The following is a 24,495-nucleotide window of genomic DNA, read 5'->3' on the forward strand; positions in this document are numbered from 1 at the left end:
AAAGAGAACGACGTGTTTGAAGTCAAGACTGAAATCTGCCAAGAATGTGTGGAAATTGGAGATTCAGGCTATATGGAGGAATTTTTGCATGAAAACTCTGTTTTTATTATCCTATTTTATTTATTTATTATTTAATTTTGAATAATTATTTTTAGTTTGGGTTTGTTCTGGCCCATTAGACATTATTTATGGGTTTATTTTATTATTGAACATATGTTAGTTGATTACTAGTTTAGGCCCATTAACTTGCAACCCAAAAAGGGTTCATTGAGGTTAGTTAGATGAGACTATATTTTTTTTTTTAGCTACAAATTTTGGCAGTAATTTGAAGAATAAACATGAGTTTTTATTTTGTTTGTTTGTGGCAAAACAACCTTTCTTTGCGGCAAAACAACCTTTCTTTGCAGGGACAAAGATCACACATTGACTTATTGAAAATTAACTGGCTTTTTTGTGTCATTTGCATACATACATTACACCATTAAACAGTTTTACTGACGGATTCATTCTGTCGGTGTGAGGCACGCAAATCGTCGGTAACATTTTTACCTACGGTCTCATTGACGGAATCCGTCCATTGGAATACTGATCGTCGGTAATTTCCCATTCCCTCGCTAATTCTATCGGGAATAAAAAAAACCAAACACTGACGGTATTACAGACGGCGAAGTGCACTAAAAAAAAATTCCCACGAGAACTTTACCGACGAAATAATTCCGTCTGTATTTTCAACGGTAATCACTGACGGAATATCCGTCAGTGATTGTGGCATGGGCGGTAAATATCTCAGAACTCTCTGTCTAATACCGATGGAATATATCCATCGGCAATAGTAATGGTAATCACCGACGGAAAATTTCCATCGGTAATTGTGGCATGGGTGGTAATTTTTTTGCAACTCTCGGTAAAATACCGACGGCCAAGATCCGTATGTAAAGCCGTTGATATTTATTTAAAATATTTTTTTAAAAATTATTTATTAATAGTAAAAAAAACTAAATAACCAAATAAAATTGTATTAAACATTAAAAATAAAAAAATAATGTTAAATAATATTCATTACAAATTTAATGTATTTCAAAAACAAAATTAAACTAGAATAACGGCGGAGCTGAAGGAGGAGGAGGAGGAGAAGGCTGGTTGTTCCCGAGACTGTAAGACCAAGAAGGGGCTGCACATGTGTCATCACTCATCCTTGATCTCATCTCCATGACCATTTGACGGAGATGATCATAATCCATCGAGAGTCGTTCATATTGTTGTTTCAAGGCCACGAATTTCTCAGACGGGTGCTTGATACTGATGGAGAGCTCCCAACGGTTGAGACACTACGGGTCGACTGCAAGTTTTTAGCCGTAGTGTTGGAGAGCCCTTAGACCTGATTTTTATCGGGTCCACCAGACGATCCTACCTCCATCCACAAATCCGGATCGAAATCCGGATGGGTCGAAGGATCGCCCGCATATCTCTCCCTCAACCAGCTATTATAGGTCTCCTGAAATTTTTTTTAAAAAATCATCATATTCAATTCAAGAAAATAATAAGTTACGAAATAAAATGATTGAACGAACATGCCATGAAGTGCTGAGCACGGTTGTCCACGAACTGTTGCATCCCTTTTTGGAGGTCTTGACTCCGCACGTGCGTCTCTACAAACAGCTCCATTGGACTCGGCTCATGTCCAAGAGACATAGCCTGTAAGGAAAAAAAAAGGTTGCAAGTTAAATATATTTATAAGCAACAACAAATTAATTGACGATATATTTCATTTAAATTAATCTTACTATCCGCTTCGCATGTGCGCTGAACGGGATGGAGCCGCTAGTGTGCGTGGTCACCGAACCATGAATTTACCGGTTCTGGTTGTCGGCACCGGAATATGAGCGTCGTGTGAACCGCTCAGACGTCACGTGCTCTTATAATACTATATTTTTATGGTATAAACCATAATTTGCTTACCTCGAGCATTGTGTTTGTTCAAATTAGAAATTTTAAAGCAACAAAAAAAAGTAGGATAGAATTTACATGTAGGCAATGTTTATATGAGGTAATACTGTAAAGACCACAAGAAAGCAATGTTAATAGAATATTTACCTGTTTTTTTATGTTGGGTCAATAAAATTATTTTTTAAATATAAAAAAATATAAAAAGTATAAAGAACATATTAAATATTTCGGGTCTAGCAGTTAAACCATATCTAAAATTATTTTGGGTTTGATTGTAAAAACAAACCCAACAATATTGAGTCTTGCTGGAGGCTGAATCTAACGCTATTAGGTTCTGTCAAACCAAACCCAGTATTACTTTTTGACTAAAACACACAAAAGACAATGTCTCATGGTGATACAATATCGTCCATAGTGCAAACACTTTATGTCTTTAGTGTAGTCTACAGTGCAATGAGTCTATGTTCATAGTCAACAGAACCCAACGCTATTGGGTCATGCTAAGCAAGACCCAACAACATTTTCTGACTAAAAAACAATAAAGATAACGCTTTCATAATGCTACAGTGTCGTTCACAGTGCAAACATTTTATGTCTACAGTGTGGTTCATAGTACAATAAATCTAAGTCTATAGAACATGTATAGTATTTTTTTTATGTATTTTAAAGTATAATATAATGTATTTGAATATGAGGTAATACCGTAATAGTGTAAAGAAAAATAGTAAAATGATTGTTCCCCGAGTTCATTTTGGATAATATTACAAATAAACTTAACACATCAGTGTTTACGATACTGTGCATTATAGAAAAGACTATTCATTCAACTTTCACATCACATCACATCACTCATTCAACAGACTGAGGCATAAAAAGTTTCCGTGGACAGCTCAGGAGGAACAGGTTGTTCCCTGCTTTCTTCTCGGTATTTTTTTTCCCTCGATACTTCACTGGCAATTGCTTTTACTGTTACAGGAAGGGTTGCATGAAATATTCAAATGCCAGAAAAGCTCCAAGGAAGGGGCATTTTACATTATGGTAGTTATGTATTTTATGGAAGGCCGCAGAGCAATAGACCTCAAGGATAAATGGAGGTAAATGTGGAAAGGAAGCCATGAATCGAGTAAACTATGGTCTGCCTTCTCTGCTAGAATGTTGATTTAAAATTATAGTTAATAATGGCTTTTTTCTTGTAATTAGTAACTTTTATTGACTTTTCCGTTTAAATTTTAATGGTGACATATAAAATTTAAATGTTCAACATTAATATGATTAATGTGTTGATATTTATAATGAAATTAAATTATTATACATTTAGTTGTTTCAAATAGATTTGATAACAGATATATTTAAATTTTAATGGTGACATATAAAATTTAAATGTTCAACATTAATATGATTAATGTGTTGATATTTATAATGAAATTAAATTATTATACATTTAGTTGTTTCAAATAGATTTGATAACAGATATATTTATTGAGTATATATATATTCTTTTCATCATCAAAACTTTTAATAATATTTTTTTATTTTAGTTTTTTATACACCACTACACATAATTTAATATTTTATTTTTTTATATTTCTCTTAAATTTTATTATATTTTTTTTCTGATACATTATTAATTAAGCAAGCAAAAAAGTGATTTAAAGGTGTAGGAAATTTTTGTTGCATCTAAAAAATTCGAACAGGTTGTTGTATCTTCAAAATTATCCTTGTACAAAGAGGATGTTTTCTCTCTAAAAGTAGCGTTATTATGTTCCACAATTCTAGACTTCTTCAAAACCCTTACTCTTTCCATAATTACTTTTAATTTTAATTTTATTATTGATTTTAATTGCCAATTTAAATGTTGAAAAAGGAAACGGAAATCTTGGTTGAATTTATTTGCCTAATTCTTTCAAATATCTTTAATTTTCCTAACAATATTAGAAAGAAAAACATGTTACTTCCCTTACTTTATCTATAAAAAAATATTGATTTGTTTGCTTGATTGTTGCTATGAACATCATAAATTTATTATTTAACCAACCTGAAAAAATTTCTGGTAAAAACTTTCTTTGTTGGCAACAACAAATAAAATTTTAGCTTACAAAATTGATTTTTTTTTTTTGTGATTTTAAATGGTTATAAAAACAAAAGGTGCTAAAAAATCGACTGATGTAGTTTCTTGAAGTGATGTATTTTTCTTTAGTAAAGATGATTCTATTAATAAAGATATTTTATATCATGATAAAATTTTAAGTGATTTTTCTAATAATATTTATCTTATTTTCTGTAATACTAAAACTGATTTTGAATTATGAGATGCACTCAAATATAAATATTGTACAGAAGAAAAAAGTCTAAAAATGTATTTAATTGATAACTGGCTTGATTTTCAAATGGTTGATGAAAAATATATTTCTGATCAAATTCATGAGTTTGAAAATTTATTTATGATATGAAAATTAAGGGAATGAAACTTAATTAAATAATTCTTGTTTTTTCTCTTCTTAAAAAATTACCGCCTTCTTGGAGTGATTTTGCTAGAGGTTTAAAACATAAACCCAAAAACTTTACTTTTGATGAATTGCTTGTTGTTTTAAGGATTAAAGAAAAAATTATGCCTCGTAACAACAAAAATATGTTTTTCAAGCTAAAACACATGTTGTTAAGGGTTTTTTCAAACATAAGTCTAAGACTTTTAAGAAAAACGGTAAAAAAAAATTTAATTACAACAACAATAATAATAATTTTAATAGGCTTAAAAGTAACAATACAGTAAGAAAAAAGGTGCAATATTGGGTTTGTGGCAAATACAATCATGTTGCTAACAAATGCAACAATCAACTTGGTCGAGCATCTAAAACTTTAGAATCTTAAGAGTCTTTTAAACTATACGACAATTTATTAAATATAGAAGCCAGCTCTTCTTTCACAACTCATAGGTATTTTATTTCTAACCATGAGTTAAATAGGATTTTTAACTTAAATGATTGGTGGTTGGATTCTAGGCCTAATGTTCATATGTGTAATGATAAAATATGATTTTCATTTTATTATCAAGTATCATGCACAAGAATTGTGAGTATGGGGAATGATGGTGTAGCTCAAGTCCTAAGAGAATACCAAGTCAAATTAGAGTTACATATGGAAAAACTTACTTTTTGATAAAGTTTTTCATGTTTCTAATGACAATGAGCATGGGGAATGAAATTATAGCTCAAGTCTTAGGAGAAGGCCAAGTCAAATTAGAGTTGTCATCTAAAAAATTCTTACTTTGGATGAAATTTTTCATGTTCTTAGTGTTAGAAAAGATGTAGTTAGTACACCTTTGTTGGATTAAAATAACTTTACTCTTATTGATAGAATTATTTTTTAGAATTGCATAATATTATACATCAAGTAACACCTTCTTATATACCATTTGTTTATAAACCAATATTATTTATATCAATGCATTGTAATAGCCAAGCTCCTATAACTAAGATTAAAAGTGAAAATTTTAATGAAAAAAGAAGGCATGTGACCGTTAGACATAAATCCATCAGATATTTGATATCTCATGGGGTTATATTTTTAGATTTTGTCAAATATAAAAACTACATTGCAAATCTCATTAGTAAAGGTTTGATATGCCAACAAGTAATTCAATCATCAAGGCAAATAGAACTGGAGCCATTAAATTAATCACCAATCATGGAAATTTATCTTCAAATATATGATAATCCATGAATGAAGTTTAATACATAAGAACAAAATTGTTGGGTGATTAGAGAGAGAGCGCGACAAACACACACACACATGATGATCCATGAGTGAAGTTTTGTAGGGGTGGTTATTTAAATTGACTTAGTCATTTAAATTTTAATGGTGGTGTATAAAATTTAAATGGTTAATATTAATATAATTATTGTGTTGATATTTATGATTAAATTGATTTATTATATTTAATTGTTTTTCCATCCATAACACCAGTAAGATTTCTCTGCATCACTTAAAATATACAGTTTTGTGGAATTATGAATGCAACTAGTGCTTAATATGAAAGCTAAAGTAATTTGTGGGAACTATAATGAAGAACCTTTGATAGCTGCCTTCAAACTTAATTTTTAAAATAGAGGTAAACAATAAAACATTAGCGTATGTGTCAAAATTATTGAACATGCGATACAAAGTGAACTTCAAATGGATAGTACAGAACAGTTATCAAAATTCATTTTAAAAAATTAACAATCCTGGCTTTCGCCCAGAAAAAAAGGCCGCATCATAATCGGGATTAAATGTGCTAAGGTAATGAGTTTCATCTCACCTGCATGAACATGAAAACCCCCCAGAACATCTAGTTATGATCATATTATTTGTATATGAGAGCATCACGTCCCGGCCCAATACCAATGTAATGAATAGGTACACCAACAAGCTCCTCTATCCTCTCCACGTATTGCTGTGCAGCCTTTGGAAGGTCCGCATACTTTCTGATGGAAGAAATATCACTCTTCCATCCAGGTAAGACTTCATAATCCACCTGAACAGCATTGGAAGCACATGAATTAGAGAGTTCCACAGGACACTTGATGAGAGTGTAACATAAAAATGCTCCTTTTACAGTTGTGCATAAGATATAGATATTTGTATTATACTGTTGCAATTTCAACTCTTTCGATGATGAAATTTATCTTGAACATTAACTAAAACTGCTTTTACAGCTGGGACCACAATAAAATGAAGAAAGAACAGTTGGAACATGGCTTTTCGTCCACCATGCCCATTTTATTCATAAACTTGGCTGGTTATAATATAATCTGAAAATGGGAAAGGATAAGGTTACCTTTAATTGTTCAAGGAGACAGAGATCTCCTGGAAATGATTCCACTGGTGTACCATCAATTTGTTTATAAGAAACACCTATCTGGATTTCAGAGAATTCTGACAACACGTCGAGTTTGGTGAGGTTCAGAGAAGAAAAGCCGTTAATCTGACAAACATACTTCAACGCAACTACATCAAGCCAACCACAACGACGAGGTCGACCAGTAGTTGTTCCAAACTCCTGCCCAGCAAACCTTAGGAGGTCACCACCTTGACCCAATATCTCAGTAGGAAAGGGACCAGAACCAACCCTTGAAGTGTAAGCTTTTACCTGCAAGCAAATTGATGCAACAAGCTAGAATGAGCATCATAAGCCATTCCACCTTATCTGTTACTATTTATCTATTAATACTATAATCAATACACATTCCTCGTATTCTTTCAACTTAAAAGGCAAATGTTATCAATGCATTTTCCAAAAAGCTTCATCTAAATCTCCTAATAGGAAAATCTTTCTTGGGAAGAAAGCAATAGAACTATCATGTATACTATGAAAATCTCTTGTGCTAAAATATGAAGTCTTTGTAGCAATCACCAGCACACTAATAATACAAAAGAGAAGGACAAAAAGGCTCTAAAACGTGGTAAGAAAAAAAGATTAAAATAAACAAAGGAAGTATCTATTTACCACTCCAATGAGATCACCAACAACTCGGGGGGCAATGCCAAGACCAGTACAGATCCCACCAGCTGATGGGCTCGAGGAAGTCACGAAAGGGTAAGTTCCAAAATCAATATCTAACATGGTAGCTTGACCACCTTCAACCAAAATTTTCTTCTTCTTTGCAATGGACTCGTTCATAAAATGTACTGTATCAGTAATGAACGGCTCCAACCTTTCAGCAAACCTCTTATACCTCTCAACTTCTTCCTTAAGCATTTCAGGACCATATTTAAAACTCTCAAATCTCGAAGCAACATCTGATAACAGAGCATCAAGCTTTTGCGGAAAAGTATCCATATGCCTCAAATCACATACTCTAATCCCATTCCTAATCACCTTACTCGAATAGCATGGTCCAATCCCTCTCCTAGTAGTCCCAATAAAAGATTTCGCTAGCTCAGCTTCTCTAAGCCCATCTACTTCTTGATGAAAATCAAACAACAGATGTGCACGATCAGACACTAATATTCTACCCGTACAAGAAACCCCATTAGCTTCTAACCCATCAATTTCCTTAAACAAACCTGGCAAATGGACAACAACCCCATTCCCAATTACACAAAGAGTATCCTCGTTAAGAATTCCAGAAGGAACAAGGTGTAATGCAAATTTCTTTCCTTCTGAATTATAAATAGTGTGACCGGCATTCGCACCGCCCTGCAAATTAACCGTAACTTCAATAAATTAAAAAAAAAACAGAAAAAACAGAAATCCCAGTAGATATTTGAAGTAAAAATAATTCAGTTCTATAAGTGAGATGGGTATGAAGCAAAACCTGGCAGCGAGCAACTATGTCGAAATGTTCGGCCAAGATGTCGACCAGTTTGCCTTTGCCTTCATCACCCCATTGGGAGCCTAAGACGCCGGAAACTTGACTCAATGATTCAATTCGACTAGCTGAGTCTCTAGTGAATGACTCGGCAACACTTAAGGAGGAAGAGGCAGAGGGTTTGATGGACGAGCATGATACGAAGTTTCTTCGGAAACTGGGGTTGAGCCCGTGGTGGGCCGGGAAGTGGGCGGCATGGTAGGACCACCTAGGGTTGGATTCAAGGCGGAGAGAGGAGAGGTTCATAGTGAAAACTGAGAGGTAGCAGAGTTGGAGTTCAAGAAAAGGAAGAAGGAAAGTGAGGCGCTCTTTTTTGAGGGGCGAAGGGTTTACGCCTTACGGGAGAGGGGAGTGATTGAGTGACGGGCGGGTGAGAGAAGGAATGGGTGAGGTGGTGATGTGTGGGATTCGGCGTTGATTGTACGCTGGGATTTGTGACAGTCAATCAGACTTCTGAGGGTGATTTGACCTTTCCTAAAATGTAATTAATTCGTTGATTTCTTGTAAGATAAATTGCAAAAAAAACTAAACCAATATATTTTTTATTTTTACTTTATCTATATTCTTTTAAAAATTACATTTTATATCTTTAATCTACCAAGATTTTTAAATTAAAAAAATAATTAAATTATTTTTTTAAATACATATCCTTAATTTCTAAATCGTAACTCTAACCCTAAATTCTTATATGAAAGATTAAAATTAAAGTCTCTCATCTTTTTTTTAATTTTTTCATGATCACTCTTAACACCATCAAAAACCCATAATCTCAATTATAATTTATATACAAAAAAAGCCTCCTCAAGATCCAATTTCCAATATTTTCTACTCTTTAAAACCCATCAAAGCAAATGAAGAAATTTTGGGTATGCAATGATGAAACAATGGTTATGATCTTGTGGAAGGAGGTGAGGTAAAACATGTGGGGAAAATTAGAGAATTATTCAGGGGATACCATCTCTTTATAACTTTGAACTATTGTTGTGTGAAATGTGGTAAGAAATGCAAGTTCAAGGGAAGGAATCTAAAAATTATTAATTACAAATATTCTAAAACGTGTAGAGAAATTATTTTACATACAAATAAAAAATACTATTCGTTATTATAATGAAATTATATTTTTACCTTTCGAAGAAAAAATAAGAAGCCTTAGGGTTGAGAGTATTTTAATCTTTTACATGATTATTTAAGGATATATTATTATTATTATTATTATTATTATTATTATTATTATTATTATTATTATCCGTATTCATTTTAGTTATTGCATTAATTTTATAAAGGTCATTACAAAGATACCCTTTTCATGCAAATATTTTATTTTTATTTAGTATAAATTTATCACTCTGAAAAACCATATTTGTTCAATAATAAATCAGATACTAAATTCTTTTTAATATTAATAACATGAAGTTTATTGATGAGGGAAAGAATTTATTTCGAAGTCATATTCAATATGAAATTTTCGATGCTTAATATCTTAAAGGTTGATGAATTCTCTCTGTACAAATATTCATCACTCACTTCTTTATAAGAGGAAAATATTATTTTTTCAGCGTATGCATACCTTGTTGTACTAGTATAAACACCCCCACTACTCAAGATTATTGATTAGGTTGACTTTGAAAATAACATCAGACAAATATTCATTTTCAAAACTTCATTTATGAGGTGATTAACCTCGGTGACATTGACTTGAACAATTCTTTTTTTTTTTAGGGTTTCTTTATTGATTCTTATTTTTGATATCCTTGTCTAACTGTTCAATCTTAGTGTATATAAAACATTTTCCATTGAATTTATTGGTAATTCCCTTCCCTTTCACAATAATCATTTTCTTTTGGTTTTTATTGTGGGTATTTGCCACTTGTTTAACTATATGTTTTTCAGGCCATTAAAGAAGTATAAGCTCTCCTATTAAATAACATGCTATCCGCTTCTATTATGAACCTCAAAATATGGTCTTTAACTTTCATTTCCTTGTGTTTATACTTCCTATAGTCTTTAAAGTCTTTTCAATATAGTGATAATTTTTTAGTAATTGCAAACACTTAAAAGAATTCACTCAAAACCATATTTTCAGCATGAATACCATGTAAGATAAGTTAAAACTCTTGAGCTTGACATTTCATGGTCCTTGAATACACCATCTTGATATCTAGAAATTTGCAGACTATGAATTTTTCATACCAACATCTTTAGCTTTATATTTTTTATCCAAAGCTTTTTATAGTGCTTATACACTTTTAATTGAACTATACATATCATAAATTATATTGTCCGATCCATTTAAGGTATAGTTTTGGCATATAAAATTTCTATGATTTCATGTGTCCATAGTTACAACAATAATGAGATTAGATTTATTATATGATAGTTTTAGCGCTTTTTCAACCAAGAGTAGAATATTATTTTTTATTGTCACCTCTTGAAGTTCATTCCATTGAACTTTTCAAGTTTCTTACGATGTATCTCAAAAGGTGATGATATTTGCTGAAACATCATTCATTAGGACAATCAAATCTTAAGTTGAAATCATGATAATTTTTATATAAACAATAGCCAAATATTGAGAATTAAAATTTTAGCTTCTCAAATGCAAGTGTGAAATATCTAATTTAAAATTGTATAACAACCACATAAAACTAAACAATTTAACAAATAAAAGTTTTATAAGTAAGATAGTTGATTTAATAACATTTTAATTATTTAGTTCAAATGATATATATTTAACACACATCATTTCAATATGTTTTTTATATAAACTTATTAAACTAGTTTTTAAAAATTTAAATGTATAAACTAAACAAAAGACGATCGAGGTGATAAAGTCTTAAGTTTGTTGTAATTATTACTAGTGACATGGAGATAAAATTTAATGTCAATTTAGATTATTTGTTTGTTTAATTTAAATACCGTCAAACTAAAAAATTAATTTTGAACTTTTAAAAAAAAATTAACAAAATTCTAAATTTTTTTATACAGGGTTGAAGTCTAACATAGATACCAAATCAACGCCAGCACTTTCAAACGATGGCTGTTAATGTCAATGCCTATGCGCCACCGGTCAACTGACTTTTCCCTAACTGAACGTTTGCTCTTAAAAACCACGGCGGAAACCCATTGTTTTCTTTTTATGCTTTATTTCTGAAACTTGGACGGTTTTTTCTCTCCTATTTTTATTAAATTTCTGTTCGGCTTGGTTTTGAATTTGTCTTAGACAGACTAAATATAAACTTCCAATTCAAGTATTTCGTTATTTGCCTGGTCAAGGTCAAATGAACACTTCAACGTCCAATGATCGGTCCAAACTTCCAGTGCCCGTCATGATTTTTTCAACGCAACATTTATTTAGTCAAACTTTCCGATTCCAATGCCTCACAGTTAAAAATAATTGATTTATACTTCATAATCTTTTTTAAAAGTATTTTTTATTTAAAAATATATTAAACTAAATTTATTTAGATTTTTTTTTTATTTTTAACATGAGTATATTAAAATTATTAAAAAATATTAAAATAATTGAAGAGTTGCGGGTTTTAGAAATAGAAAAGGAATGAAGAGATGATTGGTTTTATTTTATTTTAATGTTAGTCAAAAGAAAGCGCGTTTGAGCATCCGAAAATAGTATTATTTTTTGTTTTCAAGCGATCTCCCCACTGTTGTTTTCAAAGGCTGGCGCAATTGTTGTCCAATGCTGCGGCAATGTATTGGTGTATGTTGGTATGGATGTATGTATATTTATTTGGTGTCACGGTGGACGTTGATGTATGTTAAAAAAAAACAAATGTTTGCTATTTTGGTGTGTCTCTCATATTCCGTGTTTTGGCTAATTAATGATGGATTGCTATGGAATTCAATATGTTAGGGAAATTGAATTTTTAAGTGTTTGGATAATTGATAATTATTTGTTTATGTTAATTTTCTTTTTTTTTTCGAACAGATGGCTTAGAGGGTGAATGACAAAGGCATGGATTTCTACAAAACAATCCTTATAGGTGTGATTTTTTAGACCATTTGTTAGTTAAATCAGTGATTTTATAGTGAAAAATAATAAATAAATATTAAATTCTAAGAACAAGAATGTTTCATTTTAGCTCGTATATGATGAATACTGAGAATCTATTGTAAGAGATTGAAAATTGTGAATTTGTTACCAAGGTCATTCAAATAGTATTTATAACATTTGTTTCTTGAATTTTCTTCTTTTTGTTCGAGGGGTAAAAAGTATTTTCATTATTCACATCGAAATAAAGAGAAAGTCTCTTATGTCAATATTAATGTTGATGTAAGTGTCTTTTTACACGACATTAAATGTTGATAGGAGTATCACATCCCTATAGAAGACGACTCTACGCCATTTTGTATATAATATTAATGTCGATGGGATCAACCATTATAATCAACATTAATATTGATTGATATATAAATAACTCTTAAATGATTTTTTTACTTAACATTAATATTGATTGACGTAAGACATAGGGAGATGATAGCTCTAGATTCCTCTATTGTACATTAGGATCTGGGATGATCCTAGACCTAAGGATGTTGAGTCTAGTGTTCTTATAGGTCTAAAGATACCTAGGTCTACTGCGTAGCCGAGCCCAAGAAATTAAGTTAGGTTTGACATCTTGTTAGACCCACAACCATTAAGGCTTGTAATGTAGTCAAGCTCGAGGGAGTTAAGTTTGATATCTTACCAAAACCATAAGCATCAGGGCTTGGAACAAAGCTAAGTTTAAGAGAGTTGGGTCTGATATCCTATTGAACCTATATGTATTTGGGCCGATATGTAATCAAGTTAAAAAAAAATAGGTTGAACTTCTTTCTAACTTTTTTTTCAATGAATTTTGATCTTTTTTAAGCTTTTATAATGTGTCGTCTTTTGCCTGGATGCTCTTTCCATGAGACATGGGAATTTTGAGTAAATGGATTTTAGTATATCCATCATGCTTATCTATCAAAGTGTCATGCATGGTTTGGCAAATGCATCACGCACTAAGTCAATAGTATTTAACTTGTGAGTCCAGTTTGATAACCACAAATACAAAAAAGGTAACCATAAATCTCTGCTACTGATCATTCTAGTAAATCTAAAGTCCACCCTCAAAAAATCACACTCGTCGCATCTCGAAACACCAAAGTCTAGGTCTCCCAGCCCTCCTTCACTCTTTCCTCATCATATAGTCTTCACATTCAATAGCAGTGGACGTTCCCTTTTTCTTCATTTATAAACACGTCTGTAAATAATGGACCTTATATTTTCTTTAGACGAATTAGAGAGAGTAAGAGAGAGAGACTAATTTCTGTGCATAAAGGTTCTGTGACATAGTGAGTTGCAGTGGAAATAAAAATCTTGGAAAGCACTAAATGGCGGAGGCTGTAAAAGCTCGATCTCTGGAGGAAACTCCAACATGGGCGGTTGCAGTTGTTTGTTTTGTGATGGTATTGATTTCAATCATTATTGAACACATCATTCATTTAATTGGAAAGGTAAGACTTGAAGTTAGCTACCTAATGGCTATAGTTTGAATTTCTTTGTTAAGATCGAATATATCTCAAACGATACACACACACACACACACACACACACTTTGTTCTCTGCATGCAGTGGCTGAAAAAGAGACGCAAACGAGCTCTTTATGAGGCACTTGAAAAGATCAAATCAGGTCTGAAATCTCGTAAATTAGGCATATGTGCATATATTAGAATTGTGTTTTGGTTTCCAAGGAACTGAATTAGCCTTTGTGTATATCTTTCTCAGAGCTTATGTTATTGGGATTCATGTCATTGCTTCTAACAATAGGACAAGGACCTATTTCAGAAATATGTGTGCCAAAGTCTGTAGGGGCTACCTGGCATCCATGTAAGAAGCAAGAGAAGGATCCGTCAGAGGATGAAAATGGGGGATCTGACAAATGTGCTGAGAAGGCATGTTGCCTTGATTCTTTTAAGTAATTTGTCTTTGATCTTGGTGGCGCGGACTTTAATTTTCATGGTTAATTTGGTGCGCTAAGAATTTGTAAATGAATTGCACCTGAAGCCAAGAAAACTTCAGAGTTATTCATGAAAAAAGCAACACGGCGGGCACATACAAGAGAAAAACGAACAAAATAACTCGATTTGGTGATAAGTTTTAGCAAAGCAAGGTGTTAATCCATGGCACCTCTTGATCTTTGCAGGGTAAAGTTTCTCTTGTTTCAGCTGACGGCATCACGCAACTTAACATATTCATCTTTGTGCTAGCGGCTTTCCACGTGCTTTGTTGCATCATCACTCTGACCTTAAGCAGAGCAAAGGCATGTACAGTCAGTTTCTTTTTCTTTTTCCTTTTCTTTTTCTTGTGCGATTATTATTTAGAGCAAGGATTTAGTTGTTTCGTTTACTGTTGTTGGATTGCAGATGAGGAAATGGAAGAAATGGGAAATAGAGACGACAACATCTAACTACCAGTTCTCACATGGTGGGTATCATACAATTACATGCTGAAATGCCACCTTTCGGGCCTCCAGCAAATCTCTAGCGTTAAGGAAGATGATTGATATTCTCCTTTGATTTCAAAATGGCATGGTCACATTAATGGTGAACATGGGAGAAAATCCGTTGAGAATTTCTTGACCACCATGACAAATTATACATTTTATCTACTTCTTTTCCAACATTTTCTATTTATTAAAAAAAGCTGGACGAAAAGGATTAAACTATAAAAATAAAAGTTAAATATATAATTTCTGAAACAATGACAGATTTATTATTCAATGCATCCTGCAGACCCGGTGAGGTTTAGGTTTGCAAGGGAGACATCATTTGGAAGGAGGCATCTGAACTTCTGGGCTCGCTCACCAATTCTCCTGTGGATAGTAAGTGATAAAATTTACTCTCTTTGGGTTTTTTGTTCTTACAATTCCAATTGGCTAGCTCTCCTGGATAATAATCAATTGCAACCCATTTGAGTAAGTTTTCATTTGTCCAGGTCTGTTTCTTCAGACAATTTCTTAGATCAGTTCCAAAGGTGGATTACCTGACCCTACGCCATGGCTTTATCACTGTAAGTAAATTTTAATATCAGATGCCCATTAATACAAAACTGATTCCATTGAATACTTAGTAGCTATGTTTTGCAATTGCTCTCTAGGCACATTTGGCACCTCGGAGTCAAACTAAGTTCGATTTCCAGACATACATCAAAAGATCACTTGAGGAGGATTTCAAAGTTGTGGTTGGAATCAGGTTACCTATCCACTATATTGATTATTAGCTTTCCTGAAAATGATAAGAGAGAGTAACAGAGAATTCAAGAAAATAACCTTTCTTTTTCGTGCTCGCAGCCCAACCATCTGGTTCTTCGCAGTTCTTTTCCTACTGTTTAATACATATGGTGAGCTGAAATCAGTATTTCTCTTGAACATCATGCATTTGTGGACTCAAAGATTTTAGCAATGCGCTCTCTTGTAGCATCGAAGTCGAACACTTTCCATGGTGTTTTTCCATTAGAAAACAAATTTTCTTTACATATTGCCATTATCACGAATATATAACTAAAAGATTTCACAAGCCAAACTGAAACAACGTTTGTTATGGGCAGGCTGGTATTCTTATCTATGGCTCCCTTTCATCCCGCTGATTGTAAGCAGAAAATCTGATTCCAGTTAGTCATTCTATTACTGACTCTACAAAACTGGAAAATCCACGAGCTTGATGTGGACTCTTTATATTACAGGTTATCTTATCGGTGAGTACAAAGCTACAGGTTGTTATAACCCAGATGGGCCTAAGGATTCAAGGCACACAGGTGGTGCGGGGTACCCCAGTGGTCCAACCAGGGGACGATCTCTTTTGGTTCAACCATCCACGCCTACTTCTTTATCTTATAAATTTCGTTCTCTTTCAGGTATCTCTGTGCATTTCGATTTACAATGCTTCGTGATCAACCTTACATTGAAACCATTTCTTCTTAACTTTTTCTTTGTTGTCCGCCCATTTTTGTGAATGCAGAATGCTTTCCAGTTTGCTTTCTTTGCGTGGACTTGGGCAAGTTTTTTTGGCTTTATCACTGTTTATTTTGCTGGCAATTGGTTTCGCTAACTAAATTTAACTCTTGGCTTTCTTCTCCTTCACTCTGTAGTATGAATTCGGGTTGAAGTCTTGCTTTCACAAGTATCCAGAAGATCTAATTTTGAGGATCACAATGTGGTGAGCTTTTCCCTCATCAGAACAGCTTTGAATCACACTTGTGACGAACCATCTAGAATTTTGCAAATAACACAAGCTTTTTCTGATTTGAGAACAGGGCAATAGTTCAATTCTTTTGCAGCTATGTGACTCTTCCTTTGTATGCGTTGGTAACTCAGGTATGCTTGCTGCCTTGCAATGCACAGCCTTCTATCATCATCGCATTGTTTTCTCATATTATCTATCTTTAGTCTCAGTTTTATTGAATTATAGAGTTATCATCTAACTTTATTAAATCAGATGGGTACAACCATGCGGCCAACGATCTTCAATGAGCGACTTGCCAAGGCCCTGAGAAATTGGCACCACACTGCTAAACAACACGTTAAACAGAATCGACACTCGGGCACTGTAACACCAGCAACGAGTGCACCAGGCACCCCATCGCATACCATATCCCCTGTTCATCCACTGCATGACTACAGAGGCGAGTCCGGTGGAATACAAGCATCACTAAGGTCTTAATTTGAAACCGGTGGCTGGAGACGGACAGCCTCAGTATTTTAGGTTCTCACAAACACTTAAAACATGGTGTAGAAGAAGACACTGAGAAGCTCTTGAACTGACCTCCATTCCCACTCCAATTATACAGTCCAACGATTTTCAGCGTGACATTGACATGACAGATTTCTCCTTTGATGATCTAGAAAATAAAATGTGTTTGGGAATTATTAGGGTGATTTAGTTAACACAGTTGCTGAATCTGTAGCAGGCAACTCCATTAGTCTATTTTTTTTTCTTTTATGTGATTGTCACTTGAGAACGATGAAAAACATAAGCGTTATGTGAAATGCAACATCGATTCCAAGTTACCTTCTCCTCCCAAGCACAGAATGCAAACAATTTAAGTAGAGAGAATCAAGTTTGGCATGTCAGAAATCTATAAAATATAGAATCACGCGGTGACACCAAACTCAAACCCCCAGATAGGGGGACCAGTAAACACAGCAATCATCGAACTGAAAATTGACAGAAGAGACATGATTTACTTGTCGGAGTATAATTTCCTATTGTTCGAAATGTGTGGATAACAATCTAGGAAGATCCAAGACCTTGATATCCTGGTTATATGCTAGTATTAAAGACTCCTATTAATAAGAAGAACGATACCCATGAAACTGAGCATTGAACAGAGAATAACAAAAGAGCAACTTAAACACTAACATCACCATAATCTAACGAGTTTCTAAGAGCAACCAAACAAGAAGACGACAATTATTACACTCAGAAATCACCACCACGAGGACGGAGCACGAGATGGAAAGTAGACTCCTTCTGAACATTATAATCCGCAAGAGTTCTCCCATCCTCCAATTGCTTCCCAGCAAAGATAAGCCTCTGCTGATCTTGATTCTTGGTTTTCACGTTGTCTATTGTATCAGAGCTCTCGACCTCAAGGGTAATTGTCTTTCCTGTTAGGGTCTTGACAAATATTTGTATCCCTCCTCTTAAACGCAGCACCAGATGAAGAGTAGACTCCTTTTGAATATTATAATCAGCAAGGGTCCTTCCATCTTCTAGCTGCTTCCCTGCAAAGATTAGCCTCTGCTGATCTGGAGGGATTCCTTCCATGTCCTGAATCTTGGACTTAACATTATCATAACATTATCATTCTTGTTAGTGTAAGATTACATAAATTTAATATGCGAAAAATTGCTATAATTGATTATGTATTAAAGTAATAGTCCAGAAAAATTAGCATCCTTGATAATAAAACATCTTCTACTTTATATTAAAATTTAGGGTTATTATATGAATGGAAACAAGAGACTTTTTGTAATATTTTTTCATTTAGATTAGAGATTTTTTATATATATAATTTAATTTTTATATTTTTATCCATGGATGTGGATGTGTTGGGCTCAATACTAGTGTCCAATGAAATTTAAGTTTTAATTATAACTTAATTATTTCATCACAAAATTACATGTTATTTAGATTATTTTAAGGATATTTTTCAATATTTTCTCACGTAACTCATCTAACACCACCTAAAGTGATAATATCTTTATAAAATTCAAAATATCTAGTAAGTAAAAACACTCACACTTAAATAAAAAAATATAACATATGAATTTAGAGGTCACATTTTATAATCAAGTATTTACTTTCATGTATTACAATATATTACATCTTCACAATAAGCACTTAATGATCAAATAAACTTTACGAATGAATTTCTAATAAGTCTTTCAGATCCACCTGTATATATCATAACACACTTTGTACACATATAAACAATACTTTATTTGCATAAAACATCACTTTAATCTCTAAAAATAACATAAAGAAAAATATCTAAACAGTTAACTAAAATAAAATGAATTCAAACATCAAATGACTTAGCTAGACCCATCTCTATATTATTTTGTTGGCAATACTTTAGTCATGGGATTTGCGAACATTAGCTCAATGCTAATATGCTCAATGAAGAGTGTGTTTGGCTAAGCGTCTGCGGCTGCGTTTGTTATGTAACATTAACAACATAGTGTTTGGTTTTGAAATCAGCCGTGATTTTTATGCGTGGGCCCTACCATTATCTACGTTGAAAACGCTGTTTTGTTGAAGCAGAAATTACATGCTTCTCTTCGCGTTCCTGCCTCTCTGCTGCATGCCTTCGCACATCATGCTAATTAATTAGCGTGAATAGTGCAGCATGCTGCACTATTCTGGCCAAACCGGTTCCGGTCCAAAACTTAAAATGTATTGAAACGGGTTCGATCCAGTAAAATAAAAAATAAAAATTATTTTTTATTATTTTAATTGTGTTTTATTCGAAAAATTAGTGTTTAACATTATTCAATGAAACTACATAAATTAGACAAAGATCGCTTGATGACGTAACATTTGCAGAATTTGATCGCAATCCCAATTTTGTTCCTGATTATATTTTACCTGATGTTGTTGCGTGCTTAAGAAACAAAAAAAACTGTAGTCCTTGTCGGATGTATGAACGTGATGGAATTGCAGATATTTTAATGGAACAATAAAAAATATTTTATATAAAGTATTATTTATTTTATGATGTAATAGCAATAGTTAAATCTACAATATTTAAATTAAAAACCATCAATATTAATATATATATATATATATATATATATTTTAAAATTATTTTATAACCTCAATTTCGAAAGCATTCTTAACCAAACACATTAAACTACTTTTTGTTCAACCTCAATTTCAACCACAGTTTTAACCAAACACCTATTTTTTCAAATCAACCTCAACTAAAAGTACTTTTTATAAAATAACTTTTTTCAAACCACAACTACAACAGCTACTGCAATACCAAACACACTCGAACACTTTATGTTCCTTCACTTTCTCTCTTATAATGTGATATTTTATGTTGATATGTTTGTTTTGACTTCCACTTTTATTATTCTTAGAAAAAAAAACTACAGCTAAATTATCACAATATATCTTTATTGGCCTTGATATAAAATTGAAAACTTTAAGACCAAAAATAAAATTCCTTCACCAGATTGCATGTGTTGTTGTTTTATAGCATGCAATGAGTTATGCTTCCATAGTAAACAAAACAATAATAGTTTATTTAATACTTCTCCAAGATATAGCTCATTCAACAAGAAGAAATATGTATCTTGAAGTAGACTTTCTTGTGTTTACGTAGTCAACAAAATCCGATTCTGAATAACCAATCACCTTAAGGTGATTAGTATATCTATAAGTCAACTTGTAATCCCTGGTTCCTTGTAAGTACATGATGACTTTTTTAGTAGCTTTCTAATGACTCATTCCTGGATTGCTTTGGAACCTTCCCAACATTCCTATTGTAAATATCAAGTCAGGTTATGTACAGACTTATGCATACATTAAACTCTAAAATTGTAAATACATATGGAATATTACTCATCTGTTCTTTTTCCAATTTATTTTATGAGCATTGATTCTAATTGAATATGTACCCTTTGATAATTGGTGCTACTATGGAATTTGACATTTTAAACATTTCCAAAACTTTTTCAATGTAGGTCTTTTGAGACAATTGTAATGTTCTTTGAGATCTGTCTTCATGAATCTCTATGCCAATGACTAAGAGGCTTCACCCAAATCTTTCATATTAAAGTTTTGAGAAAAAAAATTATTTTGTTTCATGTAGCAGACCCAAGTCACTACTTGCAATCAAAATATCATCTATATATAGAACAAAAAAGATATATTTTCCCTTATTAACCTTAAGGTATATACATTGATCAACAATGTTCTCAATAAAATTGTATAAGACTATAACATTATAAAATTTAATATACTACTATCGGAGGCCTGTTTTAGTCCATATGTAGATTTCTTTAGCTTACAAACCAAATGGCCATTTGTGTCATCACAAAAAACTTTAGGTTAATTCATATATACCTCTTCATCTAAATCTCTATTTAGCAATGTTGTTTTCATATTCATCTGATGTAGCTTTAAATCAAAAAGAGCTACGAATGCCATTATTATTCTAAATGAATCCTTTTTAGAAACTGGAGAGAAGGTTTTATGGTAGTTTACGCCTTCTTTTTTTAGTATAATCTTTAACCACAAGTCTAGCTTTATATCGCTCGATATTACCAGAAGCATCTCTTTTGGTTTTATTAACTCATTTATAATTAATGACTTTAGTTCCTTCTGGTAGTTTGATGAGGTCCTAAGCTTGATTTTTATACATAGACTCCATTTTTTTCTTCATGAAATTATACCACATAGTAGAGTTTTCTCAATCCAGGGCTTATGAAAATAAATTTAGATCATCTTTAGATCTAACATCAAAGTCATACTCTTGAAAGAATACAACATAGTCATTAAAAATTATTGGTCTTGTTCCTGAAGATCTTTTTAATTCAATTTTCTCATGTGGGTTTACCTTATCATGAACTAATTGCTCATGAATTGGTTGTTGTTCAATATTATCTAAATGATTTTCTTGAACAATAACCAATTGTCTTTTATCTTTATACAACTTAGTTGAATATTGTGTTTCCTCAAATTCTATCCTTATAAAAAAAAATTACTCTCGTTAAAATTGATATCCTCATAAAATTTAACATTTCTTTCCTCTACTATTCTTGTGTTATGATAAGGATAATAAAACATATATTATTTAGAATTTATTGCATAATTAACAAAATATTCATTGGTTGTTTTTAGGTCCGATTTCTTTAGTTGAGAATTATAAATTTTTACCTCACCAAGACAACCTCATATATATGTATGACTTAAATTGGGCTTCTATCCATTCTATAATTCAAAAGATGTTTTAGACATAGCTTTGGATAAAATTCTATTTAAAATATACATAGCAATCTTTAATGCTTCACTCCATAAGGATAATAGTATATTAGAATTACTAATCATGCTCCTTACCATGTCCATAAGTGTATGGTTCCTTCTTTAAGTTATATCATTTTGTCGTGGTATGCCAGACATTATATATTGTACAATAATACCCTCTCCTTTAAGGAACTTTATAAATGGACATCATATTTATCTATTTTTTATATATGTACCATAATATTCTCCATCTCTATCTGACCTTTCAATCTTTATGGTCATTTCATCTTGTTTCTCTACCTCAGTCTTATAGGTCTTAAAAGCATTAGCTTAAACCTCATTAAGTAACAGATAGATAAATAAATCTAGATTGATGATTAATGAATGAGATATAATATCCCTGACCATTCAAGCATAGAGTATTAAATAGTCTGCAAAGCTCAATATATATGATTTTTAAAATTTCTAAGTTCCTCGTAACACCTTTAGTGGTCTTGTTAGTTTGGTTTCCTTTTATACAATTTACACAAGTACTAAAATCAGTGAAATTAAAAGTGTTTAAAACTTCATAATTCACTAATCTTTTAATTCTTTCAATAGAAATGTGACCTAATTTTGTATTCCATAACATAGAGGAATCCTCATCAATTTTGCTCCTTTTAATACCAAAATCAACATGTATTGATACATAGTTGAGCTCAAAAGTGGGGTTTAGATCAATTCTATATAAACCATTAATTAATGTTCCACCACCAATAAAATTTTTATTTTTTAAAATACTAAAAATATTTTCATAAAAAAATACATAATGAACATTATAGACTTTAGAAATTGAAATCAAACTTCTAAAAAGGATGGAACATAAATGATATTTTCCAAATCCAATATAAGTTCAGATTTTAAAATTAATCTAAAAGTCCCCACAACTTTAACATCATAGTGCATCCGGTTTCCTAAATAGATGTCTCCTTATTTTCCTTTGGCTTTTTTAGACTCAAAAGGCCCTATATGATAATAATAATAATATAGATTGTAGAACCAAAACCAATCCACCATGTATTACTAGAAGCCTTAATGAAAAAAGATTCATGACATACTAAAAATTGACTTTACCTTTCTTTATAAGTCACTTCTTATACTTACGGAAATCTTTTTTTAACATGTCACCATTTCTTATAGAAAAAACATTGGTTAATTTTGTCAATGTTGCTTTTATTAGCCTTATAGCTACAATGATGAGTTAATTATGCTTTGATGATAGCATAAACATTGAATATTGATGTTATTAATTAAGTAATATGCTATCTGTCAATAATAAAACATTGGTTTGATATAGTTTTGATGAATACTTGAATATATTCATGCATATATGTATGTCATATTGATTAAGTAATATGTTATATGTCAATAACCAATTTATTAATTAAGAATATGTTATATGTCAATAATAAAACATTGGTTTGATATAGTTTTGATATATGCCATGAAGCTTTTAAATGTCATGCTATAATGCTTAAGTGATTTAATAAGTTGATGCCAATATACTATATGAAACATACTTGTGTTCCACATGCATTAATCTTGTTTTTAATTGTTAAGCGAAACATAATTCATATATATTATATTGCACACTTTTGTGATGATTTAAACATGATTACAACATTAAAAATTTCATCAAACAAGTAAGGAAATGATTTATGAAGGTCAAGAACAAAAAACTTGTAAATATAATGATTATCGATTTCGCTAATCAAGATTTTGTAATAAAATTTTGCCAAATAGCACTCAACTTATTTAGGATACATTGTAATATCCACACAATATAAACAAACCCAAAAGGACCAAAGAAAACCAAGAAAAGAAAAAAAAAACACAAAAATAGGACAGAATTGGACATAGCCAAAACGGTCTGATCATTTCTTAAAATAGTCTAGCTATTTATCAAAATGACTAGTCTATTTCTGGAAAATTTCTAAAAACACATGGGGTTCTTCAAAATAGTCTGACCGATTCTAAAACGATCCAATCGATTCTCCAACAGGTAAAAAGCTATCTCTATCGATTAGTTTCATTTCTAAACCTATAAATAGTCCTTCCCTTAACCAAAATAGGTGTGGAACTCCTAAGGCAAAAACCCAAGCATACTCCTAAAAAATAACTTCTAACACCCCTGTTTCACTTGTAATCATAAAAAAAAATGTTAAGTGTGAATTGGCAAAAATCCTCCAAATAAGCTTAATTATTATTCCAATTTACACTACTAAGAGAGTATTGTGGAAAGTGTAAGGGACACTCTAAACACTTGGGAAAGTCTCTTAGAGACTAAATTGTGAGTGGTTTAATACTTGTTTTTCAACAAGTATTGATATAAGGTTTTCTAATCTTTAGCCCGTAAAAAGTTTAGGGATAACAATTTGATCTTTAGCCTATAAAACGATTAGGTTTGCTACTTTACCTGGAAAAAGATTGGTTTGATCCTAAGCTCATAAAAAGATTGGGTTTGATCTTCTACCTATAAAAATATTGTGTAAAGTTTAGGTTTCACTTGCTAAGAAGACTGATGTGTGATAGTGGAACTCTTAAATGGAAGCTCAAGAAGAGGAGTATAAGGTTTTCCAAACCTCTATAAAACTTAAGCATCCTCTCTAAATTCTAACTCTTTAATTATTGCATTTATAATTGT

The 24,495-nt window shown here is 31.9% G+C and overlaps 3 protein-coding genes across 4 annotated transcripts; 1 reads left to right on the forward strand and 2 right to left on the reverse strand.

Annotated features, from left to right (window-relative positions):
• Positions 1-6,026: 6,026 nt before the first annotated feature.
• LOC7467615 (adenylosuccinate synthetase, chloroplastic) lies at positions 6,027-8,645 on the reverse strand. Its single transcript, XM_002323425.4, has 4 exons — positions 8,244-8,645; positions 7,433-8,125; positions 6,764-7,075; positions 6,027-6,460 (listed from the first exon to the last, which is right to left on the reverse strand). The coding sequence occupies exons 1-4, from the start codon at positions 8,541-8,543 to the stop codon at positions 6,290-6,292; spliced, it is 1,476 nt and encodes a 491-aa protein (XP_002323461.1). The 5' UTR covers positions 8,544-8,645; the 3' UTR covers positions 6,027-6,289.
• A 4,714-nt stretch (positions 8,646-13,359) lies between these two features.
• LOC7467616 (MLO-like protein 12) lies at positions 13,360-17,344 on the forward strand. 2 transcript variants are annotated; one of them, XM_024587670.2, is made up of 15 exons: positions 13,361-13,793; positions 13,912-13,969; positions 14,065-14,231; positions 14,483-14,599; positions 14,703-14,763; positions 15,072-15,160; positions 15,274-15,348; positions 15,436-15,530; positions 15,629-15,678; positions 15,886-15,926; positions 16,021-16,191; positions 16,296-16,331; positions 16,426-16,493; positions 16,591-16,651; positions 16,773-17,344. In XM_024587670.2, the coding sequence occupies exons 1-15, from the start codon at positions 13,671-13,673 to the stop codon at positions 16,995-16,997; spliced, it is 1,437 nt and encodes a 478-aa protein (XP_024443438.1). In that variant the 5' UTR covers positions 13,361-13,670; the 3' UTR covers positions 16,998-17,344. The 2 variants fall into 2 exon arrangements, with proteins under 2 accessions (XP_024443439.1, XP_024443438.1); XM_024587671.2 differs by lacking the exons at positions 13,912-13,969; positions 14,065-14,231 and having other exon boundaries at positions 13,360-13,793.
• A 51-nt stretch (positions 17,345-17,395) lies between these two features.
• Positions 17,396-18,163, reverse strand: LOC7465310 (polyubiquitin). Its single transcript, XM_002323426.4, has one exon. The coding sequence runs from the start codon at positions 18,102-18,104 to the stop codon at positions 17,757-17,759; it is 348 nt and encodes a 115-aa protein (XP_002323462.3). The 5' UTR covers positions 18,105-18,163; the 3' UTR covers positions 17,396-17,756.
• Between the last annotated feature and the right edge of the window lie 6,332 nt (positions 18,164-24,495).

The sequence above is a fragment of the Populus trichocarpa genome, chromosome 16 (genome assembly GCF_000002775.5).
Source record: "Populus trichocarpa isolate Nisqually-1 chromosome 16, P.trichocarpa_v4.1, whole genome shotgun sequence".
Classification (NCBI taxonomy): domain Eukaryota; kingdom Viridiplantae; phylum Streptophyta; class Magnoliopsida; order Malpighiales; family Salicaceae; genus Populus; species Populus trichocarpa.

Bases quoted from the DNA above. Each gene is read 5' to 3' on its own strand.
- LOC7467615 (XM_002323425.4), bottom strand. From the start codon at position 8,543: ATGAACCTCTCCTCTCTCCGCCTTGAATCCAACCCTAGGTGGTCCTAC. The intron at 7,076-7,432 runs GTAAATAGATAC...ATTTGCTTGCAG, and splicing joins TTGGTGATCTCATTGGAGTG to GTAAAAGCTTACACTTCAAG. The intron at 6,461-6,763 runs GTAACCTTATCC...AATGCTGTTCAG, and splicing joins GTCTCCTTGAACAATTAAAG to GTGGATTATGAAGTCTTACC.
- LOC7467616 (XM_024587670.2), top strand. From the start codon at position 13,671: ATGGCGGAGGCTGTAAAAGCTCGATCTCTGGAGGAAACTCCAACATGG. The intron at 16,332-16,425 runs GCAAGTTTTTTT...TTCACTCTGTAG, and splicing joins CTTTCTTTGCGTGGACTTGG to TATGAATTCGGGTTGAAGTC. The intron at 16,652-16,772 runs GTATGCTTGCTG...TTATTAAATCAG, and splicing joins TGTATGCGTTGGTAACTCAG to ATGGGTACAACCATGCGGCC.
- LOC7465310 (XM_002323426.4), bottom strand. From the start codon at position 18,104: ATGGAAGGAATCCCTCCAGATCAGCAGAGGCTAATCTTTGCAGGGAAG.